Genomic DNA, 27,923 nt, shown 5'->3' with positions numbered 1-27,923 from the left:
TATTATTATTTAGAAAATGTATTTTCAAAGCAACACGCTACAAGTCATTTTCACTGGAAGCCGGCAATATGAAGCCACAAACTGAGGCCCGACCAGACACGGTGCTTTTATTTCAGCACTCTGATGACAAAGTGTCAACCAGTCATGTTTTTGTTTGATCATTTCATTTTCTAACAGAAGGCAACATTACAACATCAACAATTGACAACATAGCTTGCCACACTTGGCAGGGCTGAGTATCTACTGATTTCCTGAATTGTTACCAAGTCATAAGCTCCCCATTCATGGAGCTTATCCCAGCTGTCATTGCGCGAGAGGCAGGGTACACCCTGGGCAATTTAAAATCACCAGTTAACCTAATGAGCATGTCTCTGGACAGTGGGAGGAAGCCAGAGTACCCAGAGAGAACCCATGGAGGCACACCTTCTTATGTGGTTTCAGTCATGAGGGGGGATTTACTGCAATACTGTTATACCAGAATGCATTCGTTTTAATCAGTGTACCTAATGTTTTTGCAAGCAATCGGATACGCACAGCCTACCATCCCCCCTTAAAATATTCAGTATATTTTTATTTTAATTGTAGGTTGTATCCCCCCTGGTTGCCCAGCATGCCAAAGTCCCTAACCTCATCTGCAGCTACAGCCTTGACTGTAGGCCTTCAAGGCAATACTACTACTCCATCATCACAGCTGCTATCTACCATACCACATTTGTCATCTTTGCATTCCTACGCTTTAATCCTTACAGGAAAAAAAAAAAAAAAAAACACACATCACAAAGTAACAATGGGTGAAAATTGATAATTACGATGAGTGCTCATAGTCATACAAGATGCTAAATCCCACTTTGAAAATTAAATGGTTGTGCTCCGAAGCACCGCAGCATGATATGCACCAGCGTAGCCTGTGGGGAGCTACTGTGCGGAAATACGCGGTCTGCATTCAGACAGAGACAATTGATCAAAACAGACTAATTAATGTATGTGTTTTACATATATTCATTTCCGTGTCAAATATTAATGGATATAAACGTATTTGTTTTTCAAATGAGCACCAGGCTATCAAATATTTCAGACACACCTCATTAAAGATACAAAGCCAAGAGCGAGCATGCATTTTTAAAGGGCCACGATTCACAACGGCATATCGCAGAGGGCTGGCTGCCAAGTAGTGTGGCCTAGATCAGCAATGCACAAGGATGGGAGCGGCGACAGATCAAGGTCTTATTGTCGAAGGATCGAAACCTTTCGGCCTTTTTCTCCTGCATTCTTTAAATCAAACATACACGTAGTCCTTGGGTTCTTGATATGCCGTTAAAAACAATTCAAGAGAAGCTTTGGCTAGGTAAATTTAAATTATATACATTTGGCATTACCACTAAAAAGCTGAAACGGAAGCCTCTTCTCTAATAACTGTCTTCTCTTAATGATGTACATTTTTAAACGTGTTTTTTGATCATATGGAATGGTGCATGTCTTGTAGCGATCCAAACTAACCTGAACTATATTTGCCAGTTTATAACTCTGACCTAGGTAACTATAACAACCTGCCTTGATGAAGGCCATGACGTTTGGTGCCTAATATCTGTCCTACCGGTTTATATCAATGTCTGTGTTTACATGGACAATATCTTCAACCCAAATGATAATTATTCTGATCAAAGATTCTAACTTAACTATTTACAAAATAAAATGAGCCAATAAGACATACATCTACATGCCCCAAAATATTACTCAGACTTTTAGACACGAGCAAAGTGGTTCTGCCCGCTGTGGAGCATCAGATCTGGCTGAAATATAATGGAAGAAGAAGAGGAGACAAAGTTGTTGGGTTTTTTTTCCTTCCATCTTTCCTGCCAACTATGAATTCAAAACTAAAACATGACCAAGATGCATGGAGTCAGGTACAAGTTTTAAGCTGCACTGCTCACACCAATTCAGGACCCACTATATCACCTCTAAAAATAGTGGTTTGTCACTCACTCAAACCCATTTAATACTACATATACACTGTTTTGTACATACGGCAGCAAAATGACTGGAAAAACATCTAAAATAAATTAAAATACAATTCATCTTGGTTAATAAGGAGCTAAAATTTGGTTTAAGAGGTAGGTCTGGAGTTGAGTTACAGCCAGACCTTTCTTTCAGACTGTGTTCACTCCTCTGTTGAATTATAGTAAACCATCCGTAACTCCATTGGCAGGCCTCTCGATACATAGACCGAGAATGAAAATGGCCTGAACGTGTGAGCTAAAGCCAGAAGCACAACTTCACTGAAGTCAGCATCAGTTAAGGCATCAGGGCTGGACGCAAATGTCAGAAAGCATGAACGAAACATATGTAGTTATTTTACTTGTAGGTATGTAAAACTGATCTGTGATCAGAAAATGCCTCGCAATAAATGGGTGTAGATGGTGAAGATGATGAAACATCCACTCCAGAAATAACATTACATTGACAGGATGGCTCTTCTTGAAAGCTCGAACAAAATAGGTGCAATATACACTACAGCAAGAGCTGACTACACAGTAAACTGACTGAGTGTATTAGATTAGTGTTCTATGAGATAGCTTAGCTTAAAGCCACACAAGACTGTGTTTCAAGCGTTTCCTAGCCAATACCCTGTGTACACTCATGTTTCTTGGTACTAATTCATACGGCATACATTTGTATACTGCTATTTTTTGCATACATTATTTGCATGGCTTGGATAGGCCTAATATGTGCAATATTATTACACCTTATGGTGTAATAACACCAGACTGTGCAATATATCTATTATCTGTTCTATCTCTGCCATTTGTACATGCTGTTGCAAACTGCAATTTCCCCATTGTGGGACAAATAAAGGTTTTCTTATTCTTATTCCTATTATTCTTATTCTTATTTTTTACTGTGTTTAATTAATGAATTAATGGATATGATATTATAACATATAACACACTTGGGCAACCGAAACACTTTGCCATCACAGTTTTAAACAAAACAAAAAAAAGACACAAACTACTCCTCAATCAATGCCAAGCATTCAGACAAACAATTCCTAACAAACATGGGCCCAGCTCCAGATATTTAGCCGCACACAAGCCCAACAAGTGTTAATAAACAGCTACAGGCTGTTAGCTAAAACAAGCTAGAAAGACACAAATTCAAAAGGCAGGCTGGCACGGCGGCCCACAAACCACTAACACCACAACACCGTAAATAAAATGGGGTTAGCACTTACTGTTGGTTGATTGAGGCTTTCATGCTAACCGTCGTCCCCGATGCACATTTTTGAAGCGGCGCCCTGAAAGTCCTCCTCGTCTTCCTCGAACTTCATTCGAATTGTATTAAAGTTATCGTTTCCACATTCCAATTTGCATTCTCAGGTCGAAGTTCGAATTTATTCTCCATGTTAGCAAAAAGAAAATGGCGCCGGCGAGCTGCCCCAAAGGTAGAGCTCTACCTGCAGCTCGAGCAAAGTAAAAAAAAAAAAAAAGAAAGAAAAAAAAAGTTATAAATAAAGTTAAATTAAATTGGTATTTGTTTTTAAATTTAGTTCAAGCTAAATATAAACAAGAATTCCAGGCGCTCAAAATAAAACGAAAAGAAGACAACAGAAAACATTAGCGCAACTATTATTTATATATTTTCAAACAAATCACTCATACCAGTTCAGTTCACAAAAAGAAAAAAAAAAAACGACAGGAATAGATTTAATAGAAGAAATAGCCTTGTTATAAGTTATTTATTTAAGAGACTCAACGTACACATCAACGTCTTTTAAAAAATTACCTTAAAGATGGGTTGTCATCGGACATTTGTTTTGTTTTTTTCAAGATGGCTGCCGGAAGTGACAACAAATATGGCGGCTGCTGTCATTGCCGTTTGTCTATAGTATTCTGATTTTCTGTGTTTTCCATGTTCACAACCTTCCCGAATAATCTGACAAGCAAAATATTTGAATAATATTTGAAAATTGTGGGCTGATAGTTAAAAAAAACAATACCAAATTTGTATTTCAAATTATTTTTATGAATGTCGATCTTGAAGGGGAGGCAGTTTATAGCATTGTGTAGAAAACAGATTTATCAATCTTATTCCTTTTAAGATTATAACTGGTAGCTAAATACACTATAGTGGAACCAAGTTGCAGTACTTCCTGTCTCCTTGTATTATGTGACAGGACTATGGCAAGGTCCTGCATCTATATTAAAATGTTGTCTTTTTAAATAAATCACCTTCTTTCCAGGAGACATTTTGATTTCGATGTAGTTTTCCCGTTAACCATGACAATGGGTCCGCATTTGCAAAACTGGGACCGTTAAACTAAATTAAATGAAGCCATTATTGTTATTACTTACTGTACACTTTTACTGTGTCCTGTTTTAAAGGAACTTTTTTAAATTTAATATATCATACCTCTTTATACACCAGATTCCAAAAAGAGATTATGTTGAGCATTCATTTGTTGATAGACTGCATGTGGTCAGATCACAGCAGGAAGATCTCTATATAGACTTGACTTTACTTGCAACCGTGTGGGCGTCCTTCAAGTGTGACCCGCTTCAGGTAGTTTATGGTATCCATAGCAACGCCCATCATTGGACCATACAGTATACAGTGTGTGTCATTAAATGTCAGAGCGAGGTGCATCTTACAGCGCTTACAGATATAGTGCTAATAGCAAAGAGGAACGCTTTCAGGAATAACGCCATTAACAGCCTTTATGTATCATTTCACTTCAGACAGGGCTCAGAAGAAAGAAAAACAACTGGTTTCTTCTTCCCCTCTTGTGCTTCTAATCTGAATCACCATCTTCTCTCTCGTCATGTAATCTCAGACGAAGCAGGACTCCTTGCTCTGAATACAGCTCTTTATGACTCTCAGATGAATTTGGGACTGATCAGACACTTTTCTGGTGGTATTTCATGTTGGGAAACAATCAAAAGTTGAGTTTTAAATCAAAAGTGACACAGTGGAATTACAAAACAGGGCATATAGACCCATGGATGATAAAGTGGACAATTAAAGGAGGAAATACAAGAAGTCTTCTTAACCTGGTGAAGGGCAAACACAGCATTCCTCTGTGTTGTTTGTTGCAACAGGTTTGTGGCTTAGATCGTTGTCTTACCCGGCAATGACCAAATACTGAGTCATCCCATCTATCCAAGAAGCTGTTACACCTCAGTGGCACCCACTGGTGGGGAGCACTTCATGAAGTGGAGGGATGAGAGCATCTCTTGTTCATGTTTCTGTTAACTTCTTGTTCTTTAGTCTAACACCATCTTGTGTTGTCTATTATTTTACAATGAAGCTTTTACACTTCTTAACTGGAACGCTGAGTAAAAATGTGGATTCAAATCAGAGGCTTTGATCGTTATAGATTTCAGAGTAAATTACATTCATATTATTCAAAGCGGGCTTTGTGGCACTGAAGTGGCAAGACAGGCTAATTTGTTTGTGGTTCTGCTGCTTTATTGTAAGCATTAATAACAACCGTCGCATTTCATTCGTGTCAATGCTTATTCAGTCAAATAAGACAAACCTTATTATTAATCTAGTGATTCCTGCCAGCGTGTAATTCATTTAATTTTACAGCACTTGCACAGTTGTGTGCCTACTGTCAACATTCCCTGAATTGCTTTCGCCATGACGGGACTTTAACAGCAGAGGGGGCACTTTCCAAATTGGATTCAGGTGGTGGCCGGAGTCGTGATCACCAGCAGAGGTTGTGAGTCATTTCTAAGTACCACGGTGTCCTGTGCCTTCCACGTGGAGCTGAGTCACTCTCCACTGGGGAAAGGACATGTAGGGCAGCCTTTGACTGACGTGACTAATGAGCACATACTGTCTGCGAATCACAGAGTATGAGTGTCACCATTTGCAAGGTGTCGCAGTTTTCAAAAAAATAATGGATGAAAATGATATTATCACTATGAAGACTGGCACAAGAATTAGGGCTTAAATAGGAAGAGCACCGAAAATATCAAAGCATATGTTGGGAAAAACAGGTTTTTAGCCATCTTGATTTGCGTATATCCCAGTTCCAACCAAAAATCAGCCCAATAAAAAACTACTCACATAAAAGACACACGTATGCTTTTTATTTCAATTTATTTATCTTTAAAGAACCAATACGAATCGGGGATGTTCTCAAAATGGGTACATTGATAAAAAACTGACCATTTTCATTCTTCACCTTGTCTTTCAGATTAGATCTTAGGCTCTGTGTACAAGTTTTAATATGCATATTTAGGGGAGTCCTACTGTTGCCCCTTTAGGGAGAGAATGAAAGCAGGAGAAGTACCTGTCGTAGTAGATGATACGTTGTTGTTTTATTTTTCTGACTGCCTGGATGAGGGTTTGACGTGTAAATGTATGTGCGTGTGTGACTGTGTTTGTAGGATGCTCAGCAGGGTTTGGTGGGCTTATCTGAGGTGGACTGATTATTGCACTCCAACAAGATTAACAAAAAAAAAAGAAAAAAAAAAAAGACATGGCTCTCAAAGGATTAACAAAAAAAACAAACAAAAAAAACTACTGGATAACAAAGTGTCCTTGCCCCTGCCAAACTCATAACTGCCACACATATCATATCTTGTGAATAAATATTGTAGACATATTCAAACTCAGTGACTTTAAGCGAGTGAAGGGTAAAAGGAAAACATTACTGCATCTTCAGGTGAACCTTTGAGTTTTGTGCAAAACAGACGGACAGCCACAATGTGTGTTCAAAGTTTAAAAATGCTTTTTAAAAAGGTACATTATTCTGGCCTGATCATAATGTCAATAATAGGTGGAAATAAAAATCTGAATATTCTACACATTTTCCTCTTTTCATCACCATGTTTGTGTAAAAATAAAAATTCACAAAATGGAAATTGGTATCCCATGATTACAACTGAAATAATATAATAAAAAAAAATAATAATAAAAGGAAAAACAAAAGGATGGACTCAAGTTGAAAAATTCTGACCCGTGGTTGGACAGTATAACCGGGAGGCGGGCCTTTCTGTGTGCTTTGACCTTCCATTCATTGGTTCGGCTGGTGGATCCCCAGATCTGGATTCATTCATTTGATCACTCGCTTTCTCTCTGATCAATTTAACCATGACTCAGTGTTAACAAATCATCACAATAATTACTGATAGCACTCTCTTCATTTTTTTTTTTTTTTTTTAATCTCCCATTGTTGGAAGATTCCCCACTAGATGCGCATAAGAAAGATGCACTGACAGGCAGCCTACTGCACACAGCAGTTGTGGCCGTTGGTATCCTTGAACCGCAGACGCATTTTGGGTCTGTATTTCTCGAGGTAAAGAAGCTGTTTGGAGTTGAAGGCTCCGCGTCTCTTCCTGTGGAAAGGAGAGGGGGTGGGAAAAAAAAAGGAGAGTAAATTAAAATGATGCCATCTACTAAAAGAGAGCAAATGGCACACCAGATTAAAGATGAAGCAGATTACTGTAATAATTAAAGGAATAGTTTGCCATTTTTGGAAGCGCACTTATTTGTTTTCTCATGTGTCCCAGTTAAACATACGGCTACAGTTAGCAGCTGTTAGCCCAAAACAAAGTCTGGCAACAGGAGACTTTCTTAAAAGGGGGACAAAAAAAAAATCACTAATTAAGTTATTTGTTTAATCTGTACCAAGTATAAAAGTGACAATATGTCGTTTTACTGGGTTTATGCATTGGGCTATGCTTTGAGAAGGAGCAGTAGCTTCCTAGCCTAAAAGCCAGCCCAAACTCCTTCCACCCACAAAAATGTTGATCTGCAGTCACCCTGTTGGGAACCGATTATGACTCGGCAAAAAGGTCTGCCAAGCCATGCTTCTGTGATGGACAGAAAAGTAACAGCGGTCTACTGCTCTGGTTGTGGGATTAGCCAATAGTCTGCAGAGTTTCTTTCCTATGAATTAGTTGAAATACATCCCATATACTGATAAGAATTAAGTTTGGCTCCAACAGCCTAGAAACTACCTGAGTATCATTCAGCTGAAAAGTATATTAAAATAATAATAAATTATATGAATATAAAATAGCTGTTCTATTCCTTTAACTTGCACCATTTTGCAGTTATTTATTAGCAAAATCAAGAAAGATCTGATTTAGCTGATAAAAGCTTAAAAAGGCAATAATCAATCTTTATTGAAACAGCCAAGTACAGGAGGTGAGGGAGAGTACTTACTGCCTTATGAACTGCACAGCATCCTCATACTTCATCCCAGACTCAATGAGGGCTAAGGCCACCAAGACTGGAGCTCTGAGAGGTAAAGAAATCCGATGGACCAGTTCAAGTAGGCGGAGAGAGCATGAAAGAGGGAAAGAAGGAGAACAGAAGATTAAATGCCAAGGTTCACATGGTTCTATAGTAATATATGGTGGTGAAGGTGGGAGGAAGGGGGGGGGGGGGGGTTAAACCTGGGAAACAGGCCTGGGAAATCAACAGGGGTGCACAAGTTCACTGTTGCCCTGCTGGGGCACTGTGCTCACACCCTGCGATAAGTTACAGTAAGACGGGCTTCTCTTTTCTCAGCAGTGGAGATACAGTGAGAAAAAATAAATACGTATAAGAACTATCTAGACCACTCGGCAGGTCAGATCTCAGTGAAGTGCTGACAGTGCATTTCCTTTAGCGGTTTTTCTCTCACACACTACTCAAGTGGATAAAAAGAAATGGAAAGAACTGTGTAAAGTGTGGAAGGAGGGGTGAGAATATTTTTATAGAAAGGACAAACAACAACAACGAGGCACATAGCTGCCGCCTCCTACACTGAGGGCCCCCCCCCCTCGGGTGTCAGCCTGCGTAAAACAGATCAGACCATAAGGCTGCGGAGAACCCAGCTGACTGCCATAAACAAGGCGCAGCAAAGAAGAGGAGGTGGATTCAGAAAATGCCAGTCTAACCAATAGTGGGAATTATATAACCTCTGGAATGCCACTGCAACGTAAAACGCTCTAAGCCATTGAGAACTGAATGGCTTACTGCGCACTTGTGGTCAGGAAAGACATTTTCACACTAACTTGCTCATCATGTGCTTCTGCGTTCTTTGTTTTTCACACTTATGAGCATGAGCTGTAATTCAGCATCACTTTTCTGCAAATACTTCTGTGCATATCTGCACATTAAACATGATTAACAGATGGCATACAAATGGAACAGCCTTCTATTCAAAGAGGCAACGACCGATCAGTTTAACTAGCTGATTATGTGAGCTCTGATGGGGGCAGGAAGATGGGTCAGCTATTCAACATAATGAATGAATTACTACTGCATATGCAAGATTAAAGCCAGAAGGGTAAATTCAGACGTAATCAACCTAAGCGGTAATGGAAGGTGTAGTGTAGAGAGGACGATGATAAGGGGAAAACCTACTTCTTTATATATACTAGTGACAGTTAACTGATCAATGCTTTCTGTGGATCTGTGTGTGAGCGGACTCCGACCACATCTCTCTGGAGACAAAATGAACCCTGCTTTAAGCAACAGAACAGCAGCACCACACTAACCAGATAATCCTAACAGGAAGGGGAAACAGGGGATGAGTTAAATGGGCTGAATTACACAAGGGAGAAGCAGATGCCTTGCTGCCTTTGAATTTGGTCCCAGATAAGCACTTTAACAGGAACAGATGGATGGAGAAAATTTGAATAAAAGTTCCGCACACCTTCCATCCTTCAAACATATCTGCCTTTGCATTTCTTGCATCCAAGCATGTATTTTATGCCCTTAGCATATCCGTGAGTTATGTAGCAAATAGCAAAAGAGGTTTAATGCCAGAGGAAAGCATACAGTAGACTGTACGTACCGGCCCAGTCCTGCAACACAGTGCACAGCAATGCAGCAGCCAGGTTCCTCTCGAAACTTGGTGTTGAGCAACTTGAGCCAATCATCCACAATCTGGGTGGGAGGAGGGGCGCCATCATCAAAAGGCCAGTCCTAGAGCAGAGAGAACACAAAACAAAAAGAGTGAGAAAAAAAAAAGCACAAATATTCATCAGTAAAGGCTGATACAAATGTGAAGTCTAAACTCTTACCAGGACCTGTATCCCCTCCTTCTCGACTGGAGCCTTATCATAGGTGGAATCACAAACTCTCACCAGTGTGTTCACCTCGAACTTTTTCAGCTCCTGGCAGATACAGGGAGAGAGGATTTATTTTAGACACGAGCGCTTGAAACCGGGTCACCGAGATAGAAACAAAGACAAATGAGGGCATACCTCTGTGAACTTGTTGAGTGTGGCATTGGTGGGGTTGTGGGTGATGAGGAACCTCATGCACTCGTAGGTGATCTCGACTGCAGCGGGGCGGTTCATGTTGGCGAGACGGCTTAAAAAAACAATTACAATACAATACTCTTACAAAACAAAAGCGACTTTTGGCTCAGAAGTCAGCAAAGACTGCTAGGAGATTTATGCATTCAAGGGTAGAATAAATAAAAATGACAACACGTGGAGAAGGATGGGTCAGGAGGACAACAGGTGTTCACTATGGGATGATGTACACAGAGAAGGGTAACTAAACGGATAAACTAGTCCACAATACTCCGGGATGTTAAAAAAAAAATAAAATAAAAATCAATACAAAACCAAAAATTAAAAAGAATTTAAAAAAACAAAACAAAAAAAAAAAACAAATAGAAAAAGACGAGGAGACTATCCAGGAGTCATCCAATCAGTTTACCCCATTCAGGAGAGCTGTTTGTGATTGGCTGTTCTAGGAGAAAGTGGAAAGCAAAGGGTTTTTTTGTATTGGTTGGGACAGGGTCAGGCAGTCGGGCCAAGGACTACGCAATATCCCAGGGGGGCCTTTGGAAAAGTCAGCAGTTCCTAGTGCGCTGGCAGTCAGGGGGGTTTCTGGGTAGCGTAGTCCCTCGGGGGGCGGCCGATTCACTTCTCCACGGAGGTGAGGTGCTGTGCCTGGCAGAACTCTCCGCTCACACACGCCATATAGGTACGGCTCAAGTCAACACAGAAACCCTGAGAAGAGAAGGGAGAGAGAAGACTTCATCACACGGCTAAACAATTACACTTCTTTATGTTAAAAATCATGATTTAAAAAGATACCCGTGATTTTAATTACATAATCAGTGTCTTAACACAAGCTCTTATCTCACTTACTATAATAACCCTATTAACTAAACTTCATTTGATAAACATTAATCATGGTTAATTAATAACTATAGTTTTGAAAGTTATGATGACATCTGATGAGTACGAGAAGTGATGCAAGCTTGAGTAATGGTAGCCACTGAAGAAAACAAAAGGCTGTCAAATAAATAACCTAGAAGAAGCCGGCCGGATGTTGCCCCTCCCATAAAGTTTTAGTGGAGGGATATCAGTCTGTTGTCGCTTCATTCAGGATTCATTATACCTGGAAAAGATCTGCCTGGCCAATCAAATCAACTGGGCAGGCTTTACGCAGTGACGGTGACACAGTCATACACGTCATCAGCCCTGTTTATTTGATTTGATTTACAACTAAATGGCTGCGATTACAGAAGCAAGATGTTTGAATTCCGCTATCCCGTCTGTTGTAAAAGGTATTGACAATGACCACCATTTGACGATAAGCACACGTCACATAACTTGTTGCTGATTGGTTGCTAGGTTGGTCCAATTGCATGCAGATGTATTTTTTTCTCTGCATCGATTGAAACACGCCCCATAATGAAACTCAAAAAGGTTTGCTGCCAGACTCATATTCTGAAAAGAATTAAGTTGCGTTCCATCAAGCTACCAAATAAAAGTAGTGACGTTATTTAACTAATACGGAATTTCAGGAATGACGGGTACGAAATGGGACGGACTGTTGTGCAGTGTGAAGACGGCAAAATGTTTACCAAAACTAAACATGTCAACAACAACAACCTGTGGCTGCACTTCAAACACCAGCATGCAGAGGAACCAGAATATCGACGAGATTCCAATGCTAGCTGCTCATCTAGTTCCAAAACCACAACTAAAAACCAAATAAGCAAAATTTTGCACCCTCATTTTCCAGTATTACCCCATATGACCAGATACGGAAATGATGAAAGGAAATTACCGAGCCCTAGTATTTTTATTAACGTACACTGTGGAAAAACCAAAGTTAGTAAAGATGCTGAAAACAACTTATCACAATTATGAACCATCGCGTAGCAAATATTTTCCCATTTGTACGATGAAATACGAGCAGAGTGCATCGCAGGTGCAGAAGGTGTTGTTTTACTCAGTAACACCAACGGATCTCTGGAGCAGCAGAATCAAGCGCTGACTGGTCAATTTGCTAAAGAGGAAGAAGAAAGAGCATACTGCAGATGTCCAACCATTATTGACTGAAACATGTTGCACAGCATGTTCTACAATCAAAATTTTAATTAGACCATTGGAAAAAAACAAAAAACAAAAACAAGACAGGGCATCATCAGTGTTTCTACCTTCCAGCCTTGGTTATGTCTGCAATGAAATGACTACACCTTTGGATTACATCCCTCCGTCAATTCACCACCTGTCTCACCAAAATGGAAAACTAATAATATGCACAGCATGGAGCACACACACACACACACACAAACACTCCTCATAAGGGTGTCTTTCAGAACAGGTAATGTCTGGTCTGTAACTAGCCAGGGAGCAGTCGGCTGAACTGTGCCAAGTCCTTGACAGTCTAAACCTAGCCGCCACAAACTGGCTGGAACCGTCTCAGAGCAACGCACGAGGGTGGTGGGGGGAGGAGGAAAACTGGATGACTGGAGCCGGCTATCAATACGTACCTACGTACACATGGTAGTGGGCGGTGAAGGGAGGGAAAGGGCTCGGACTTTAGCACTGTGTCAGAGGCAGTAGTCACAAGGTGAGGATTACAGGGTGGGCAAAGCTTCAAACAGCTCCGGCATTTCAGTCCCACGCTCCCTCCTTTCACCTCTTTGAGAATGACACAAGACTCTCTGTGCTCTTGGCGCTTCTGCTCGACTCAGTCACAATTATACAGGTTATTCAACTTAACCATATGACGGTATATGTCCGCTTTGCTTTGCCTCAAAAACTCAGCCAGCCAGTTAAAGACCTTTAATTTCTGCAACCCAAGGCCCTCTTCAAAAACCACACCAACTCTCCCCTCTTTTACTCCCACCCTCTACCCGACTGTCATTTACCCTCTCAGTTAACTGCCAACCACAGAGCCACTGTCAAAAACATGTATCAACCCACTCTATGTTCTAAATTTCTTTCCTCCCTTCCATCTTTTGTACTTGGCTACAAGAGCACTCAAAACAGCCTTGTTATTGCTTTTTCTCCCTCTGTAGCGTGATGGCCGAGATCCTCCGTGACGCCTCTAATTACCACCTCTGAGCAGTGGAGAACAGAGTGAGGCATAGCTGTATACAGACAAGTGAATCGCGGACAAAGAGTGAGTGGCTTTCTAAGGTTTGTTTTCATCAGGTTCTAATCCTCCAAAAATGAAAAAGGATAGACAAGTGGCAAGAGAAGAGGAATTTAACGTGTGCTTTTCACCTGTAACACCTGGTTGCGGGAGGGAGAAGAAGAAACACGGAGAAAACACTGAAGAACAAAAGAACCACCAGACAACCCAAGGACACCAAAATGACAGCTTGTGCTAAAAGATGAAAAGCAGCTGGACGGTGGACGGTTGCCCGGTTGCACTTAGTGACTTCGTACAGTCTGTGTTTTAAATGCAGCCTGTAGTAGGGTTACATGGGGGCAAAAAGGCGGACTGAAATGTTAACAGTCTAAATAATACAGAATTCTATAACCGTGTATAAAAATGAAAACTACACTGGTCTGTGGGAACTAAGGTTTAGGCAACTGGACAAATACATTGGCTGAATCCATCATCTGCCGCTTCTTGGGGCAGTTTCTGTCTTTTCATTTTGCAAATTTAATGATCTCTTGAGAATTCAAGTCGGGGGAATAATAAACCTGTAAAGCATGCATCACGGTGTGTGGCAATAGGAACTGGTAGTTGGGCTATGTTATTGCTGCACCAATGTCCGTATTTCAAAAAACAGAACAGTGACTAAATGACGTACAAGTCATCTTTAGTGGTTACTTTGAGATCGATCAGGGGTGACAGCAACAGTAATTTATAGATCATATTTCAGAACTATTCCAAAAACTGTATGAGGGATTATTTAATGACAAACGAATTCATCACCGGTTTGACATCTTCCATCTGTTGACAGACGTTTTTTATAGATTTGTCCTGCTTAACTGAACCAGAGAAGCCTGCAGGCTGTAATGTTTCAGTAAAATTACATCTCATTAATCATGGGTGCTTTCACACCTATATTTTAATCAGAATCAGGGAATAATTGATACTGTATTGTTGCAATGTTGCGTTTTACCTGTGTTTGGTTTGCGTTCACAGGGCAATTAAGTCAAAGCAATCTAGATAAGTTCTCACAAGGTTTTTGCAATTGGTCAATATGCAGTGAGAAAATTAGATATCAGAAAATCAGCAGTGAGTGTGGGCTCTGATATTTGTTATTGTACTGTGGTTCATGTGCCAGTGTTCTGTATATAAACTACATGTCAAGTTCATGCACTTAGGCTATGGGTGGAAAATGACACACTCATCAGATGACACACTGCTGCAGCCAGACACCTCAGAAAGACACGTGTTCTGGAGACGTACAGAGACCTATTCAACCACCCGTTTCTCTACTAACGGTGCCTCCGATAAACTTGGTTATCTAATTATAAGCTTATAAATAGTAGCTTGTATCGTCCGGTGCATTCTCTCTGCAGACAAATTGCTCTGGGGGGGAGATTGCAAGCGAGCTCAGACCACCCTCTCTAACCGATCTCAGCTCGGTTGATTTGTTCCTTGACTGAGTGTGAACGCTGTGTTCACACAAGCCTGAACAAACCAACCATAGGGGGTTTTGGAACAACGAACTAGGTGTGAAAGCATTCTTGCTAACTATAATGCATAATGTGGAGCATCTCTTTAAAAACTATGAACAAACATAATAAAGCTGTTTAACATTAATCAATGACTGGAAAAAATATTCAAATATGGCCAACCATAATGTGAACTGAAGCACAGCTGGTTGCACGAGCAACAGCAAAGAAACGTATTGAAAGCAGCCCCAATGGGACCAAAACACTTTCTGTTTTTGCTGCAATCCGTTTACCATGCAAAACTATTGCAACATACTGCTATTCCATTGTTCTCACATAGACAGTAAAAGTACACATTTGCGAGTACTAAATCTGCAATGATTAGACAATTGATTCAGCAACTGGGCAGAAGCTATTTTTCTAACAAAAAAGAATAATTTCCAAGGGTCATATTTTCAGCTGCAAGGTGGAGAAAATAACCAGCTGGTTATTAGCTGCAGCGTTCCAGTCAATTGCATTGCCTGGTTTATAAGTCAACTATTCATAAAGTGTGCATATGAGAAGACAAATACCCAAATTTACTTTGGACGAGCGACATTTTGGTTCATATTCTTGAGCAAGTTTCTCAAAAGAGAAGTGAGTAATCCGCGGCAAGATCAAGGGCTGCCCAGCTGCCGGCCAGTCTGCCATCACAACACTGCCGGGAATGCATGCAAATTACTATTGAAATTTGCAAACTGGTTCTGCAGTTCAACACTGCATAGATGCAGGAAGAACAAAACAAACACACAGATACACACTAAATCTGTTTGAAGAAGCTAAGCATGTTTAACCACACAGGAAGCCAGCAGCAGTGTATACAAAAGCCTTGAAGACTGTAGACTCAGAGCAAGTCAGCTGAGTAGAACATGCATGGATGGGGTATTTTTTTTTTTTTTTTTTTTTTATAGCTTTACTGCATCTCAAATAATTTGCTTCGGATCATTTTCTCCATTAATCAGATGCTCTTAAATGTCAAAAGCAGTGAGATAGCCCACAGTCACAAACATACTTTGCTCCAGTATGGGGTTTTGAGACGGTTATCACATTTGAGAAGCTACAACTACAATTTCTATGACAATTCTCCTCATTGTATTTGACAATCTTGTCATAGATGTAGAAGTCAGAATATCACCTGGGTTTTATTTACCAAGTCCAACTTAAATGATCTTCCTTTCTTTGTCTTTTTTTTTCTTTTTGCACAAATGGACCCCATTTCATTGTCATTTTTGCCAGGCCAAATGCAGATACTAAATGTCAGAGCCAAAAATCCATCCATCAAAAGTCCATCATAGTGAAATTCTGGATAACAAACTTACAGTTGCCATCGAGGCCTCCTTGTCTCTGTGCAGGGTGAGTAACCCAGCTCTGGCACTGGACCAGCCACTTCATCAAAACAAATGTCCCTAACGTAAAGAATATCTGGGCTACAGCCAACGTCTTGTGCTTGCATGTCTGTGTACAAACATATATTCTAAATTGGGAGAAAGGTCACCGAGTAAAGGCAGAGGCCCACGCAGCGGCCCAGAGAAAGCTCCCTTGGTGCCCTGTTCTACATCACGTGTTTCTAGTGTTGGAGTAGAGCTGCACCAGGATGAAGAGAAAGAGAGTCGGGAAGGGGGCTGACTAAGTTGTGTATAGCTTCCCAAATCAGCTGGCCCCTCCCAGAATTCTCCCAACAGTGACTAAAGAGAAAGAACAGAAGGAAACAGTGTCAGATGGTAAGTGTGAGAGAGCAGGGAGTAGTAGTACCAGCTGATAAGGGCTGCAGTATCTCGGAACAGTAAAGAACGTGCAAACCTAAACAGGTGATAAAATAGCAAAAGAATGAGAACCAGGGCAGGGGTTTCCTACATCTGCCCACTCATCGTTTTAGGATGAATCACCAGTCTATCTGAGAAAAGCCGAGTCAGGCTTAATAGCAAAACCTGTTTAAGTGCAAGAGATAAGTATGAACAATGCTAATTTTATCAACAATAGATGAAAGACTGCCAGTGGAGGCTGTAAAGTTATCACAGCTTGGAGAGAATAAATTGCTACAGTGAGAGTGCTAATTGAAAGCCTTTCACTGTGTTAAGGATTTTACTGCCATGGGACTCATAATTGTAAAGCTGAAGCTGTGGGCAGCTCTTGTTGACACCTGATAGCTGTCAGGTGGCCTATCTCGACGATTCTCCCACCACCACTAATATATACATACACTATGTACACCATGGACAGGGAGTAGATAGCCTGGAGCTGAACACTTGCCAGAAGGGCGAGGGGGTTGTTCTAAACTTAGAAAGACAAACACATACACACGTAAGAGCAAGTGAGCTCAAATGTCGGGATGAGGAACATGCAGACTGGACAGGTATGGTGACTTTTTATTAAAAATGTGGAATGTCCGAGTTCTTCTTCCCCTCTCCTGACAGGTGTTAGTATTGCATGCATCCATGTCTGGTGGTCCGGTTGTGCACCTCTCGCTGTTGTTTCGTCTACAGCCAGACTGGGCATGACCAGACTGTACTGAACTGAAGCAGCTGGAGAACTAATTTGCTGGGTGAGATGCAAGTCAAGAGGGAGGAGGAGCTCCCGTCACCCAAGGCAGCATAGAGATTCTAAAGAGGAAGGAGGGCCAGGTAGAGGAAGTTTACCCTGAAGTGAAAACAGCATGTACTGCAAGACAAAAATAAAGGCTCCGACACCAACATGTCTCTTTCAGACTATTTACTCAGGTTACAAGCTTCCATGAACACAAATATACATGTCTGTGAATGCAAGGTGACATGGAGGCATTCTCACTTCACCCTATGAGCCATGATGAGCATTAAAAAGCAAAAGTCACAGAGGCGACACCACTGACAGCGGTGAACAAACTTGCAGAAGCCATGACTCAGAGGGAACAGAACCAGAGCCAAGTGTCACAGAGGCATGTCTTCATTCCTGTGGCCTCTGAGGGTGCCAAATAAAAGATAACGGATATACTTGCAAATGTCAAGGAGGACACGGACAAAGGAACAGCAACAAGAAGAAAGCTGGTAAGACGCAATGCGTAAAATAAATCCGGTTGGAGGACATAACAACGGATTAGCAAAATTAAACAAGATAGAAAGAGAAACAAAAAGTAAAGGCATTAAACAATTAAGTGGCTTCCTACAGTGATGCCAATACTGCCGATAGGCTGTGTGGGCGGACCGCACCTTAAATTTGAGCTGTCCTGAAACAACCCAACACCGTAAATAAGAGAAGGTGAAACCATTACTTGTTCTTGTCAAATCTGGGTTGGGTTGAAGCTGAAAGCCCCCAGTGACTTGGTAAAAGGGGAAAGTTGAGCAGAGGCTGAACACGTGACATAAACACATACTTTTAGGGTGTTTTTCTCACTTATGATGTTCCTAGGGCATGTGTGCAGACTTTGGTACATCTGTTCAAGTGTGAAACTTGGGTGTGGGTGCAGTGTCTGGTCCATCTCAAAAATGTGGTACAGGTCACCAAGAACAAGCTTTGAGGAAGTCCGTTTTGAAAGACAACACACTAGAATCAACATGAAAGGGTAGCGCTAAAGTCAATAGTCACACAGCATGAAATCATTTGGAAAGCCCAGTTGTCGATCACTACCTCCGCTGCAATGAGTTTCACTTTGCAAAACTCATGTTGGGTGAAGCACTGCAGTCTGTTACGAAAAATAAGCAACTAGTGTGTGCAGGTGCAGCTGCCTTATAAAGTGCCATACGCGCACACATGATTGATTTTCAGTGCTGTTTTTGCATGCCAGCTGGGCGACAGTTACAGTATTAAAACAGTATTTAATGACTGTGACATGTACACCGTTGAGCAATCAGTCCACAAGTTAGGAGTCTTGTGCATTAAAGTAAATATTCAGCAACAACTCTCAAATCTATTAAAGTGTTTGGATCTGAGAAATCTGGGACTGCTCTTCATACGACGTTCATATTCCCGCAGTAGCTGAATAGCTAAGGAACACAGTCTGATACTGAAGGGGCCTGTCAATGTGGGGTATGGTCACAGGTCACCAAAGCATTCAGCAAACACTACAAACGCAAAAGGAAGTAGTGTGTATAACCCTCCCTTGCCATCAGTCATGGTTAAAAACACACAAGAGACAAAAGGGCAGGCACGAAAGCAAACACACGCACACAGAACTACAATAACCTAGTTAAGCTTCTATTCCTTTTTTTTTTTTTTTTTTTTTAAACCTCACCAGTTTATCGAGTGTAACAAGCAAAACACTAAAATCCTAACAAGCCTGGACAAGACAGGCTTTCGAGATGGCTGGTATGCAAAACTGAACTCCAAAGGAGATCCCAAACTTTTGTTGTGCCTCCCCTGAGCTGCACACTCCCGGGGATATGCAAACAGGAGGCCCGGGCTGAAAGTGATACTTCCAAGTCAGTAGATCCTGCGTGACTTCATGTTTTGTTGACTGGATTCTGGTTGTGCAGCTGCCCGCGAGTTTCTGAGAATGTAGTCACGGGATCTGGGAAGAACTGGTACATGCCCGTTCAAAATGTTTCTGAGAAACAGCATCTTTACCTCAACCTGCCATGTGGGTAGGGACTGTTTGGAGAGTCAGAGGTTGATTGTAGCGTAGCTGTCTGAGGTGCGTTGCCACTACTACCAGAACAGCAACCCCTGAAGGTTGTTTGCCATTTTTCTTATAAATAGAAAAAAATGCTTTTTGGAAATGTATCAGTTTAAGATTTCACCAATTAATTTCATTGTTTTGTAAAAACAACCGTTGGCAGAAATAGGAAACTACGAGCCTACTGGACATAATCATCTAATCAGGGCTTTATAACTGGTTTCTGAGTCAGAGCTGGTCATGTCTGCGTTTACCTCAGTCAGTGTGACACCCTGCGCAGACAGACACTGTTACCGAAGCTTGCGGCTGTCTCGGTTTGAAATATAATAAAGCTGGGTTTTTTATAGGACTGTTACCACAGGCCCCTAAGATATACAGTCTCCCCACTTTGAGTACAAATATATAAAATTAACTTACATGAAAACTATGGCGTAACTCATCTGCTTTCCTGCCCTCACTTCAAAGTTCAAATATGGTAAAAGAGCTACAAACATTTCCCTTTGATTAGTAACCCATGATTTTAGTGTCAGACTATGACAGTTCATAACACAATGATCTAGGGTTGTAAACAAACAACACAAATAGTACAAAACACTTTTCCTTCACACATTCCTCCTGTTCCAGCCTGCATGTGGGAGGACCGTGTTTGATCAAGCCTACAAATAGGCTGGGGGTAAAGAATGACCCTCTATAAATGTACGGCTCCAAACCAACAGATGCACAAATATCCTCGGGGCTGGCCGCAAGTTGGATGCCTGCAGCCACGGCAGACCTCTTTTACTCTTTGAAGGCTTTATAGATCCACCACCTAGCCTTGCTCGCATGCTTTCAATCCGTCGAAAACAATGGTGAATGTTTGTAAAGACCGTGGAATAAAAGAGGGTAACGTCAAACTTCAGAGGTAATTGACAAATGGCTTAGCACTAATTCACCCACGAATACAACAGGAATGTTGTACTGAGGTGTGTGCAGGTCTTTAAAGAAGAATGCTGTTGTAAGGACTGAGTATTCTGCTTAGGAGGGTAAAAATCATGTTTATTTTTTTTTTAAAGCGAAACTATCTTAATTACTGCCTATTAGTAACAGATCTAAGTATATGAATGAGAAGAAAGACATACGCTGGGATATATCATGGGACCATGACAAGAATAACTCGCCTCTGCTTTTAGCTTGACAAGCATAAAATATTCATACGCTTTGACGTTTGGTGGTAGTTTAACAGCTAGATTGTTTCCCTAAGAATAACTCAGTACTCTGTTGCGTCTGTCTAAACCATAAAAAGGAACTTTCATTTGGAATTTCACAGTTGACAGTGGTGTTATCTTTAGAAACCATTTTGTCAAGTGTAAAATACTGCAGCGCAGACACCACCGCCACCACAACAGCTAAATAAGACACATTTACAGAATCTACAGTAAGTAGCTTCAGCAGATTAAATTTAGCAAGCAAACTTGTGTTAAATGGCACATAACAGGTACAAACTTTAGTTGAGCCCAGTGAAACTTTCCACCTCTGGCAGCATAACTGTAAAACAGCCTTCCAGTACAAACTGTGTACATACGTAAGTCTGTGCAATGAAGTTTAAACATCCAAGAAAACTAAACAAAACTAACTTTAAACTGGAGGGAGCAGTCAAAGTAGTCTGGTCACTCTTCATTACATCTGTCTCTCTCTCTATTATTTTTTTTTAATCAATCCTGGTTGGAGTTCAGCTCCATCATTGTGGCTATCAAAAGGCTCAAAACCGGTTTTGCGACATTTCTTCTTCTTAAAACTTGTCATCTGCAGATCATGCCATGCTTTGCTTGTCAGGACAGCGACAGCAGAAGTGCGTCTACATAAAACAGGATGCTAAATACTGCTATAACATCTTCTTTTTTGCATCTACTTGATTAGATCAATTTATCACTTACTGGTAGCTCAGTGTGTTATGAGCAGGTAGGAACTTAACAGCGCATGTGATATCTTCTTCGGCTTTTTTTATGACTTTATTGATAGTGCCGGTGAAGAGAGACAGGAAGTCATAAGAGTGATAGGGGATGAGAGGCGGTAAAGGGCGCAGGTTGGAACCGAACCAGTGCTACTACAGTGAGGCCCTCTCAGGCTGGTGAGCTCAGTGCTATAGTATTTTCTGCTTTTATCGGGTCATTAGACTATTTGGAGGCAGGATTTCTATGCAAAAACACAAGGGAAAAAAATTAAAAGGCAATTGTCAGCATAGTGTTTAACTGCCCAGCTCAATCTTTATTCTATCCACTGTTCAGCACAACAGGTGTCCTCTCTCTCCTCCCAAAGGACAGGATCTATTGTGATGTACTTGTTGTACTGGTGTCTTGTGAAAACTGGGCTAGAGAAGGGAGGCGAGAGAACATGCAAACCCCCCCTGTATTTTCATGAACAGACAACACCCCCTACACACGCACATGGCAAAGCCCACTTATCGCACGGCTTTGCGGCCTCTGAGTGAGCACAGATAAACAGTGTGACGATCAAAGGCCTCTGATAGCGCTTACAGAGAGAGGGAGGGCGAGGGAGGAGGTGGTGGTGGCGGGGGAGACAAGGACTGATCCGTCTCTGGAAAGGACTGAAAGAGGCCAGGGCTCAGTACCTTAGTAATGGGAATGAAAAAGGGAAAACATCTGAACAAAGGCCTGTTCTGTCCTCGCCTAGCTGACCTAGCTGCACATTTAATCACACTTTTCACAACAAAACTCACTGCAACATCTGAACAATTACATGGACAAGAGAAACTAAGTCAAACAAAATTCTAAGATTTGACTACAATTTGGATAGGGGTGACGCATGCAAAAGCACAAAGGAAAACTGATGTGGTAAGACACAACTAAAAAGTGTTACAAAAACGTGCTTTAACAAAAGGTTGGACCAAAAGATTAAGTACACAACATTCTGGACAAAATGTAAAACTGAACAGCACTCGTTCGACTGTTTCCATTTGGACAGATATTTTATAATCGATCTGTTAATCCTCTGGAAAACTGGACCAGCAAACCAGCTGAAAATCGCTCACTACCACTGTGTGACCATGAGTAATCGCAGCCAGGAAAATTGCAGCCACTGATAAAGACAAACCATCAACTGAAAGAAAAAGGGGAGAAGATTCTGCTCTTAAAAAGTTCTTACTGAGATTTGGAGGAAGCCAAATGTTTGTTTACATTCAAGATTATATATTGAAAAATGTCAAAATGTCACCAAACGATTGAAACATTAACCTGTTTAAATCTAAGTTGTTTGAACATTTCCCCGATGTTTCAATGGATCACTAGATGGCTGTTGAAATGCATTCACTCAGAACAACTATGGATATTATGTTGCAATGAATCCACATTTTTAAATGAGGCCACTAACAGGGGGAAGACACTGCTTATAAAGTCACATTTTGCGAAGTTGAAATTACCATTCTCCCTTTTACCTAGTACATTGTAAAGTTCTAGTACCAGTAATGACATACAACAGGTTCCTATTTTTGTTTGTTTTTCCATCTGAAAAAAAACATCTGTTTTATAAGGAACTGCTTTCGGCTGGTTTCTTTAACCTCACAAAAATGAACGTGAAGTGCGTTTGAGACTGAATGTAAATAGGGCTTGTTTGTTCACAAGAACTCCACCTTTAATGTGCTACAAATATAGCTGTCTGTAATCATTTCTGTCGAAATTATAGTTAGTCAGTAGCACTGTAATCTCCCCATATGGGACAGTAAAGTTTTCTGCTTTGATCTGGATTATGGGTCATCAGACTATATTCGGGCATCTGAGCTCCTCTGATAAGTCATAATCTCATGTCTCAATCCTAAATCTGCTCCGGGATGACATCTCTCAGTTTAGACAGGACACATGGCAGCACTGAGCCACACCTCTGGCTGTCAGAAAACACATTAATTAAGCATGAATAGAGGATAATAAAGATGGGTTTTAACAATAAACAGGGTAGAGCGAAGATGTGCATAGCTATAATGCAGAAGAGGACAACACAAGGTGTTCCTTCCACATTCCAGCCAACAATTATTTCCATTCTAGCAAATGACTGACAGCTGCTCCCTGTAGAGATTAACCGGTTTGTTGTTTAAGAGACAATGGTTCTTGTTTGTGAGTGTGTCTGAGGAGCACATTTACTATGAAATGCAAAAACAATGCAAATTTCCATGACACTCTCAAATTAAAATAGGCTCCAGAGCAGGAGACAAACACTCGGACAACAGACAGAGCCAGACAAGAGAATGTCTGCTCACATTTTAGCCTGGAGGTGCAGAGGGCCACTGCACCATCAATTCTTCTGACATTTGGAAACTAACTTTGCCTTCTGACAACAGCATCAGGGGATGCCTGTTGCCATACCAACGATTATCTCTGTGGTAGCAACAAGTGCTCCTGCTGGGAATTTCCGTGTCCCTTGGGAAGAGATCAGAGGAGAGCTGTGGTGCTCTCTTTAAACATTCACCAGGTAAAGCTTAAGAAGTACTAGAAGATGCTGCACTAAAGAGGGTCAGGGTTCAGAGTAGGTGGTTGCACATATACTCTGAAGGAGGAACTTTTTAACTCATGTACCAACTTCCGTTACCAGAAGCATAACATATACCCTGTGATCTCAGATTAGCTACTGGCAGCAAATCCATAATTTTGAGATTATAGCTACATGTAGTCACAAATATCAAGTGTTTAATAAGCTGCTTAAGGGAGTGAAGAAAAAAACCAAGCTTCGAACAAAACAGTGCCTAGGCAATGGGAAAACACTGCAAGTTTGTTTATGTGCAATAACAACATTTTCTAGACCTCAGCTGCTTCAAAACTAGAATACATTCAGGGGCAGAAAAGGCGAGATCTGTACCGCTCTAATAGCAATAACAACACCCTTGAATGTAGCATGTTTTGGCAAGGCCCCGAGCTCTCCCGTGCTAACTGCAGCATTAGCAAGACAAGGCAGATATAAACACAAATAACAAAGGAAGATCCTATCCCTACCTGTTGCTATAGTTTCAGCAGGCAACCTTGCAGCTGCATCAAGAGTTGTCAATCTGTCAGACACTGCCAGCGCCACTGAGCCTGTGCCTTGGCTTTATGCGAACGCTGTGGCAACAACAGTAAACGAACACCGTGCCGACCGGGGCATGATTACCCAACACGCAAGACATACACAAAAGGTGCCCATGGCTACTAATACATAATTATATATGGTTCTTCACTTAATGCCTACAAAAGAGTAAGAAACAGTGGGCATCTAATCCTAGCTTTCCACTTTGAATAGATTTCAACAGAGCCAAAGATCTTTGTGGGCTAACCCACAGTAAAGCCAAAGCTTGTGTTCCATTTTCTCCACTGCCAGACGTCTAAGAGAATAACTAGGTTCTAAATTGGCCAGATCTGTTAAGCCAGTCAGTGTGGAAGGGGCCTCTTCAACTCTACCTTTCAACACTCACAGTCACCCTGTGGCTAGATGGGCTGGAAGCCAGCAGGCTACAACATAGGTGTTCTTCTCCCCCAGTAACCCTCCTTGGTAAGCTGGCGTCATGTTACTGTACACCAGGTTCACCTTTCACAGTTACGGTAACCAAGGCTGAGAACTTCCCTGCTTGTCAGAGTGAATTTTTATGCAGCCAGTAAATACAAAAAAAAAAAAAAAACAACAACATACTTTTATTGGTTTTAAATCTATTATAAACATCCAGCTACATTTAGCCCAGATATAATTATTTAATCCTAACAAATTTATTCTAGGTGAAGACAGTTAAAATATTATTTTTGCTGATGTTAGAAAAAGACAGTTAAGGTGCTTAAAGTGCAAAAAAAACAACAACAAAAAAAAAAAACCTAGTAGGTATTTTCACCAGAATTAAATATTACCACTTAATGTACACTAGTCAGAGTACTTCATTTGGTACACTTGTGAAAACAAATACATTCTAATACAGTCTTGCACTAAATCTCCTTTCACGACTGTTACATTGCATTTATACCGTAACTGTGTACGAAAGGTGGTAATTCAACTATCTGATCATTTTGGAGGAGGTAGTTTGTGGTGCTGTTAAACTGGATTGAACAACACTCAAAAGTGTTTCTGTTGTTCACCCTTGCACGCCGACTAAAATGGGGTTGTCAAAATAACAGAAATGTGTCACTGCAACACAATACCATTCAACAGTTCAACAAACTGAAGACTCCATGACAGAAACACACTTGAAACAACAGCTCTCAGTTTGAACGGAAGCTGAATATCATAACCTTCATGAAGCACAGTTTCGGTGCAGGACTGTTACATAAGAATGCATTTGTTTTCACAAGTTTACCTAATGAAATGGCCAGTAAATGTATATTTACGATCCAGGCGTTAGCCTTGCAACAGTGAACTTTACAAAGACGAACAAAAATAACTAGAGGCAAGAAATGGTTGACATGCAGTTTGGCATCTCATGAATGAGGCCTCCCCAACTGTATAGGACTGCCATTAGCTGCACAGTGTCCGGTAAGAGGACTGAAGAGAGAGAGAGAGAGAGGCTATTTCTAGACTGGCCAGTGCATCATGTGTCAATTAGCTATAAAATAAAGCAGGCCACCAGTGTGAGTGACCTACTTCCACAGTAAAATGTGAACAGAATATAAAGACATAAAAACTCAAAGTGCGATTAGGCGGAGGTTGTAAAAAGACAGCGTTGCATAAAGAAAGCTTATGTATTTGTTGCTTGCATTAGAGGCAACGGCACAATCACATGACTCATATACAAGGCTTCATATTTCCATTAAGGTCACAATGGCCTCGGTTTGTTTGGATAACGGCAATAAGGTAACTCATCTTTTACACACACTGCAGGAAAATTAGGTCACCTTGCAAGTGACTCATAAGCAGGGATGCATAATGAGCTTACCTGTTACACCGCTTACTCATTGACTGATCCACCCATGTTGGTAGGAAGGTAGGAATGTTCAGAGCTGTTGTATTTGTATTAGCCGCCCACCAGAATTTTACTACCAGCGGGCAGGCTGAAATCATTGGAAGGTCATAAATTGAAAACTGAGAGGCATGGGAATGTGCCGCGGCCTTTAGTGTCACAGCTGCTCGAGTCAACTTCCTCCCCGAGTGCATTTCCTCATTTCACTACAGCCCACATGGGTTAAATGGTCGGGTTGCTGTCCGTTTTAGAAAACCAGGCGAGGCTAAATTACATACCCTCGTAATCCCGGTGTTAGCTACATCTCTAAGTGTGGAAGCCCGGCGAGACTGGCCGAGTCAAAAACCCCAGAAGTTAACAATAAAGCAGACGGCGGGGGAAGAGCACAAACGTGCGCTCCCGGTGTCAAGTCGTGACAGGAAATATGGTTTTGCTCGTATTCTTGTTAAAACGTTAGCCCGACATATGGCTTCAGACAAATGGGTCAAGATTTGTCACAAAGGGCGGAAGGCAGCTGGCTAGCTCAGCCGTTACCCCTTAGCCAAGATTTTCACAACTACCGATGTCTGCGGAGACCACCAGACACCACAGCAATATGAAATGACTGTTTATACCTTTATTCGACGACTAAACAGTACCGCCGTCGTACACATTTGCCCACACAGCTGCTAAAACGTGAAACCAGTCCGTGTAGAGAGATGCTAACATTACCTGCGCTGACAAACCAAGAGCTCATTGTACGTTAACATTAGCTCTTATTATGAAATTCCAGGACGACGTTCACTTTGTACAATAAACATGGTGCTAGTCAACACCAAATGTGTGCCTTTTCAAAATAAACGCCAATTATAACACGGCGATACATGTGGTCGTAAAGATATTTACAAATGTTTCTTTTAGGAAATAGCCATAGCGGCAATAGCAAGCTAGCTTAGCTTAGCAGGGTAGCTGAGCTCCGCACTTTGCCAGCCCAGAGGTACGTCAGTACTCGGCAAGTTAGATTTTAGTGACTCGAGGTCCATAACATCGACCGAGTTAGCAATGAGCATTTGCGTTTAAACGTGTTAACACGCAAATTTCTGTAGCAAACGTTTAAGCCATCGCAGCCTTTCTCTGCAAGCTAGCGTTAACGTGGCTACATATTGGCTCGCTCCTCATGCAACTTACTTAGGCTGCCCCGTGTTGTGGTAATCAGCTAGCAACACACAGCTCAACTTTTAGTCGGGCTCCAGTCGAACAGAGCCGCTACAAACGAATATCAAACACACCAAAGACAAGTTCGGAAAAGCCAGTTTAGATAGTTGGGTCGTTAATTACTTACAAAGAGCAGGCTGAACATTGAAATCCCGTGACTACCCCGGAGAAAGTGGAGGGAGTGCAGAAACCGCTGTCAGGTCGCCTTTTTGTTCCTCTTCAATGTGGCACCAGGGTTGCCAGATACAGCTGAAGGCTTTCCAAAAAGACGCCAGAGCGCGCACAAAACCGCCCAACTATGAGATCGATGTTTTATTTAGCACCATAACCACTCAGGTTGGTTACTCAAGTGCAGCACGTCATAAAAGGCAAT

General features: G+C 41.3%; 1 protein-coding gene across 1 annotated transcript; it reads right to left on the bottom strand.

Moving 5' to 3' along the window:
• Positions 1 to 6,058: 6,058 nt before the first annotated feature.
• Positions 6,059 to 27,791, bottom strand: ptp4a2b (protein tyrosine phosphatase 4A2b). Its single transcript, XM_084563389.1, has 7 exons — positions 27,678 to 27,791; positions 10,672 to 10,967; positions 10,209 to 10,317; positions 10,026 to 10,118; positions 9,797 to 9,927; positions 8,176 to 8,250; positions 6,059 to 7,343 (listed from the first exon to the last, which is right to left on the bottom strand). The coding sequence occupies exons 2-7, from the start codon at positions 10,674 to 10,676 to the stop codon at positions 7,232 to 7,234; spliced, it is 525 nt and encodes a 174-aa protein (XP_084419515.1). The 5' UTR covers positions 10,677 to 10,967; positions 27,678 to 27,791; the 3' UTR covers positions 6,059 to 7,231.
• Between the last annotated feature and the right edge of the window lie 132 nt (positions 27,792 to 27,923).

Source organism: Chelon labrosus (assembly GCF_963514085.1).
Source record: "Chelon labrosus genome assembly, chromosome: 16".
In the NCBI taxonomy this organism is placed as follows: domain Eukaryota; kingdom Metazoa; phylum Chordata; class Actinopteri; order Mugiliformes; family Mugilidae; genus Chelon; species Chelon labrosus.
This window is presented reverse-complemented; position numbering and strand designations above follow the sequence as displayed.

Coding starts and splice junctions, on each gene's coding strand:
- ptp4a2b (XM_084563389.1), bottom strand. Junction 10,119..10,208: donor CACTCAACAAGTTCACAGAG/GTATGCCCTCAT, acceptor TGTATCTGCCAG/GAGCTGAAAAAGTTCGAGGT. Junction 9,928..10,025: donor AGGAGGGGATACAGGTCCTG/GTAAGAGTTTAG, acceptor TCTCTGCTCTAG/GACTGGCCTTTTGATGATGG.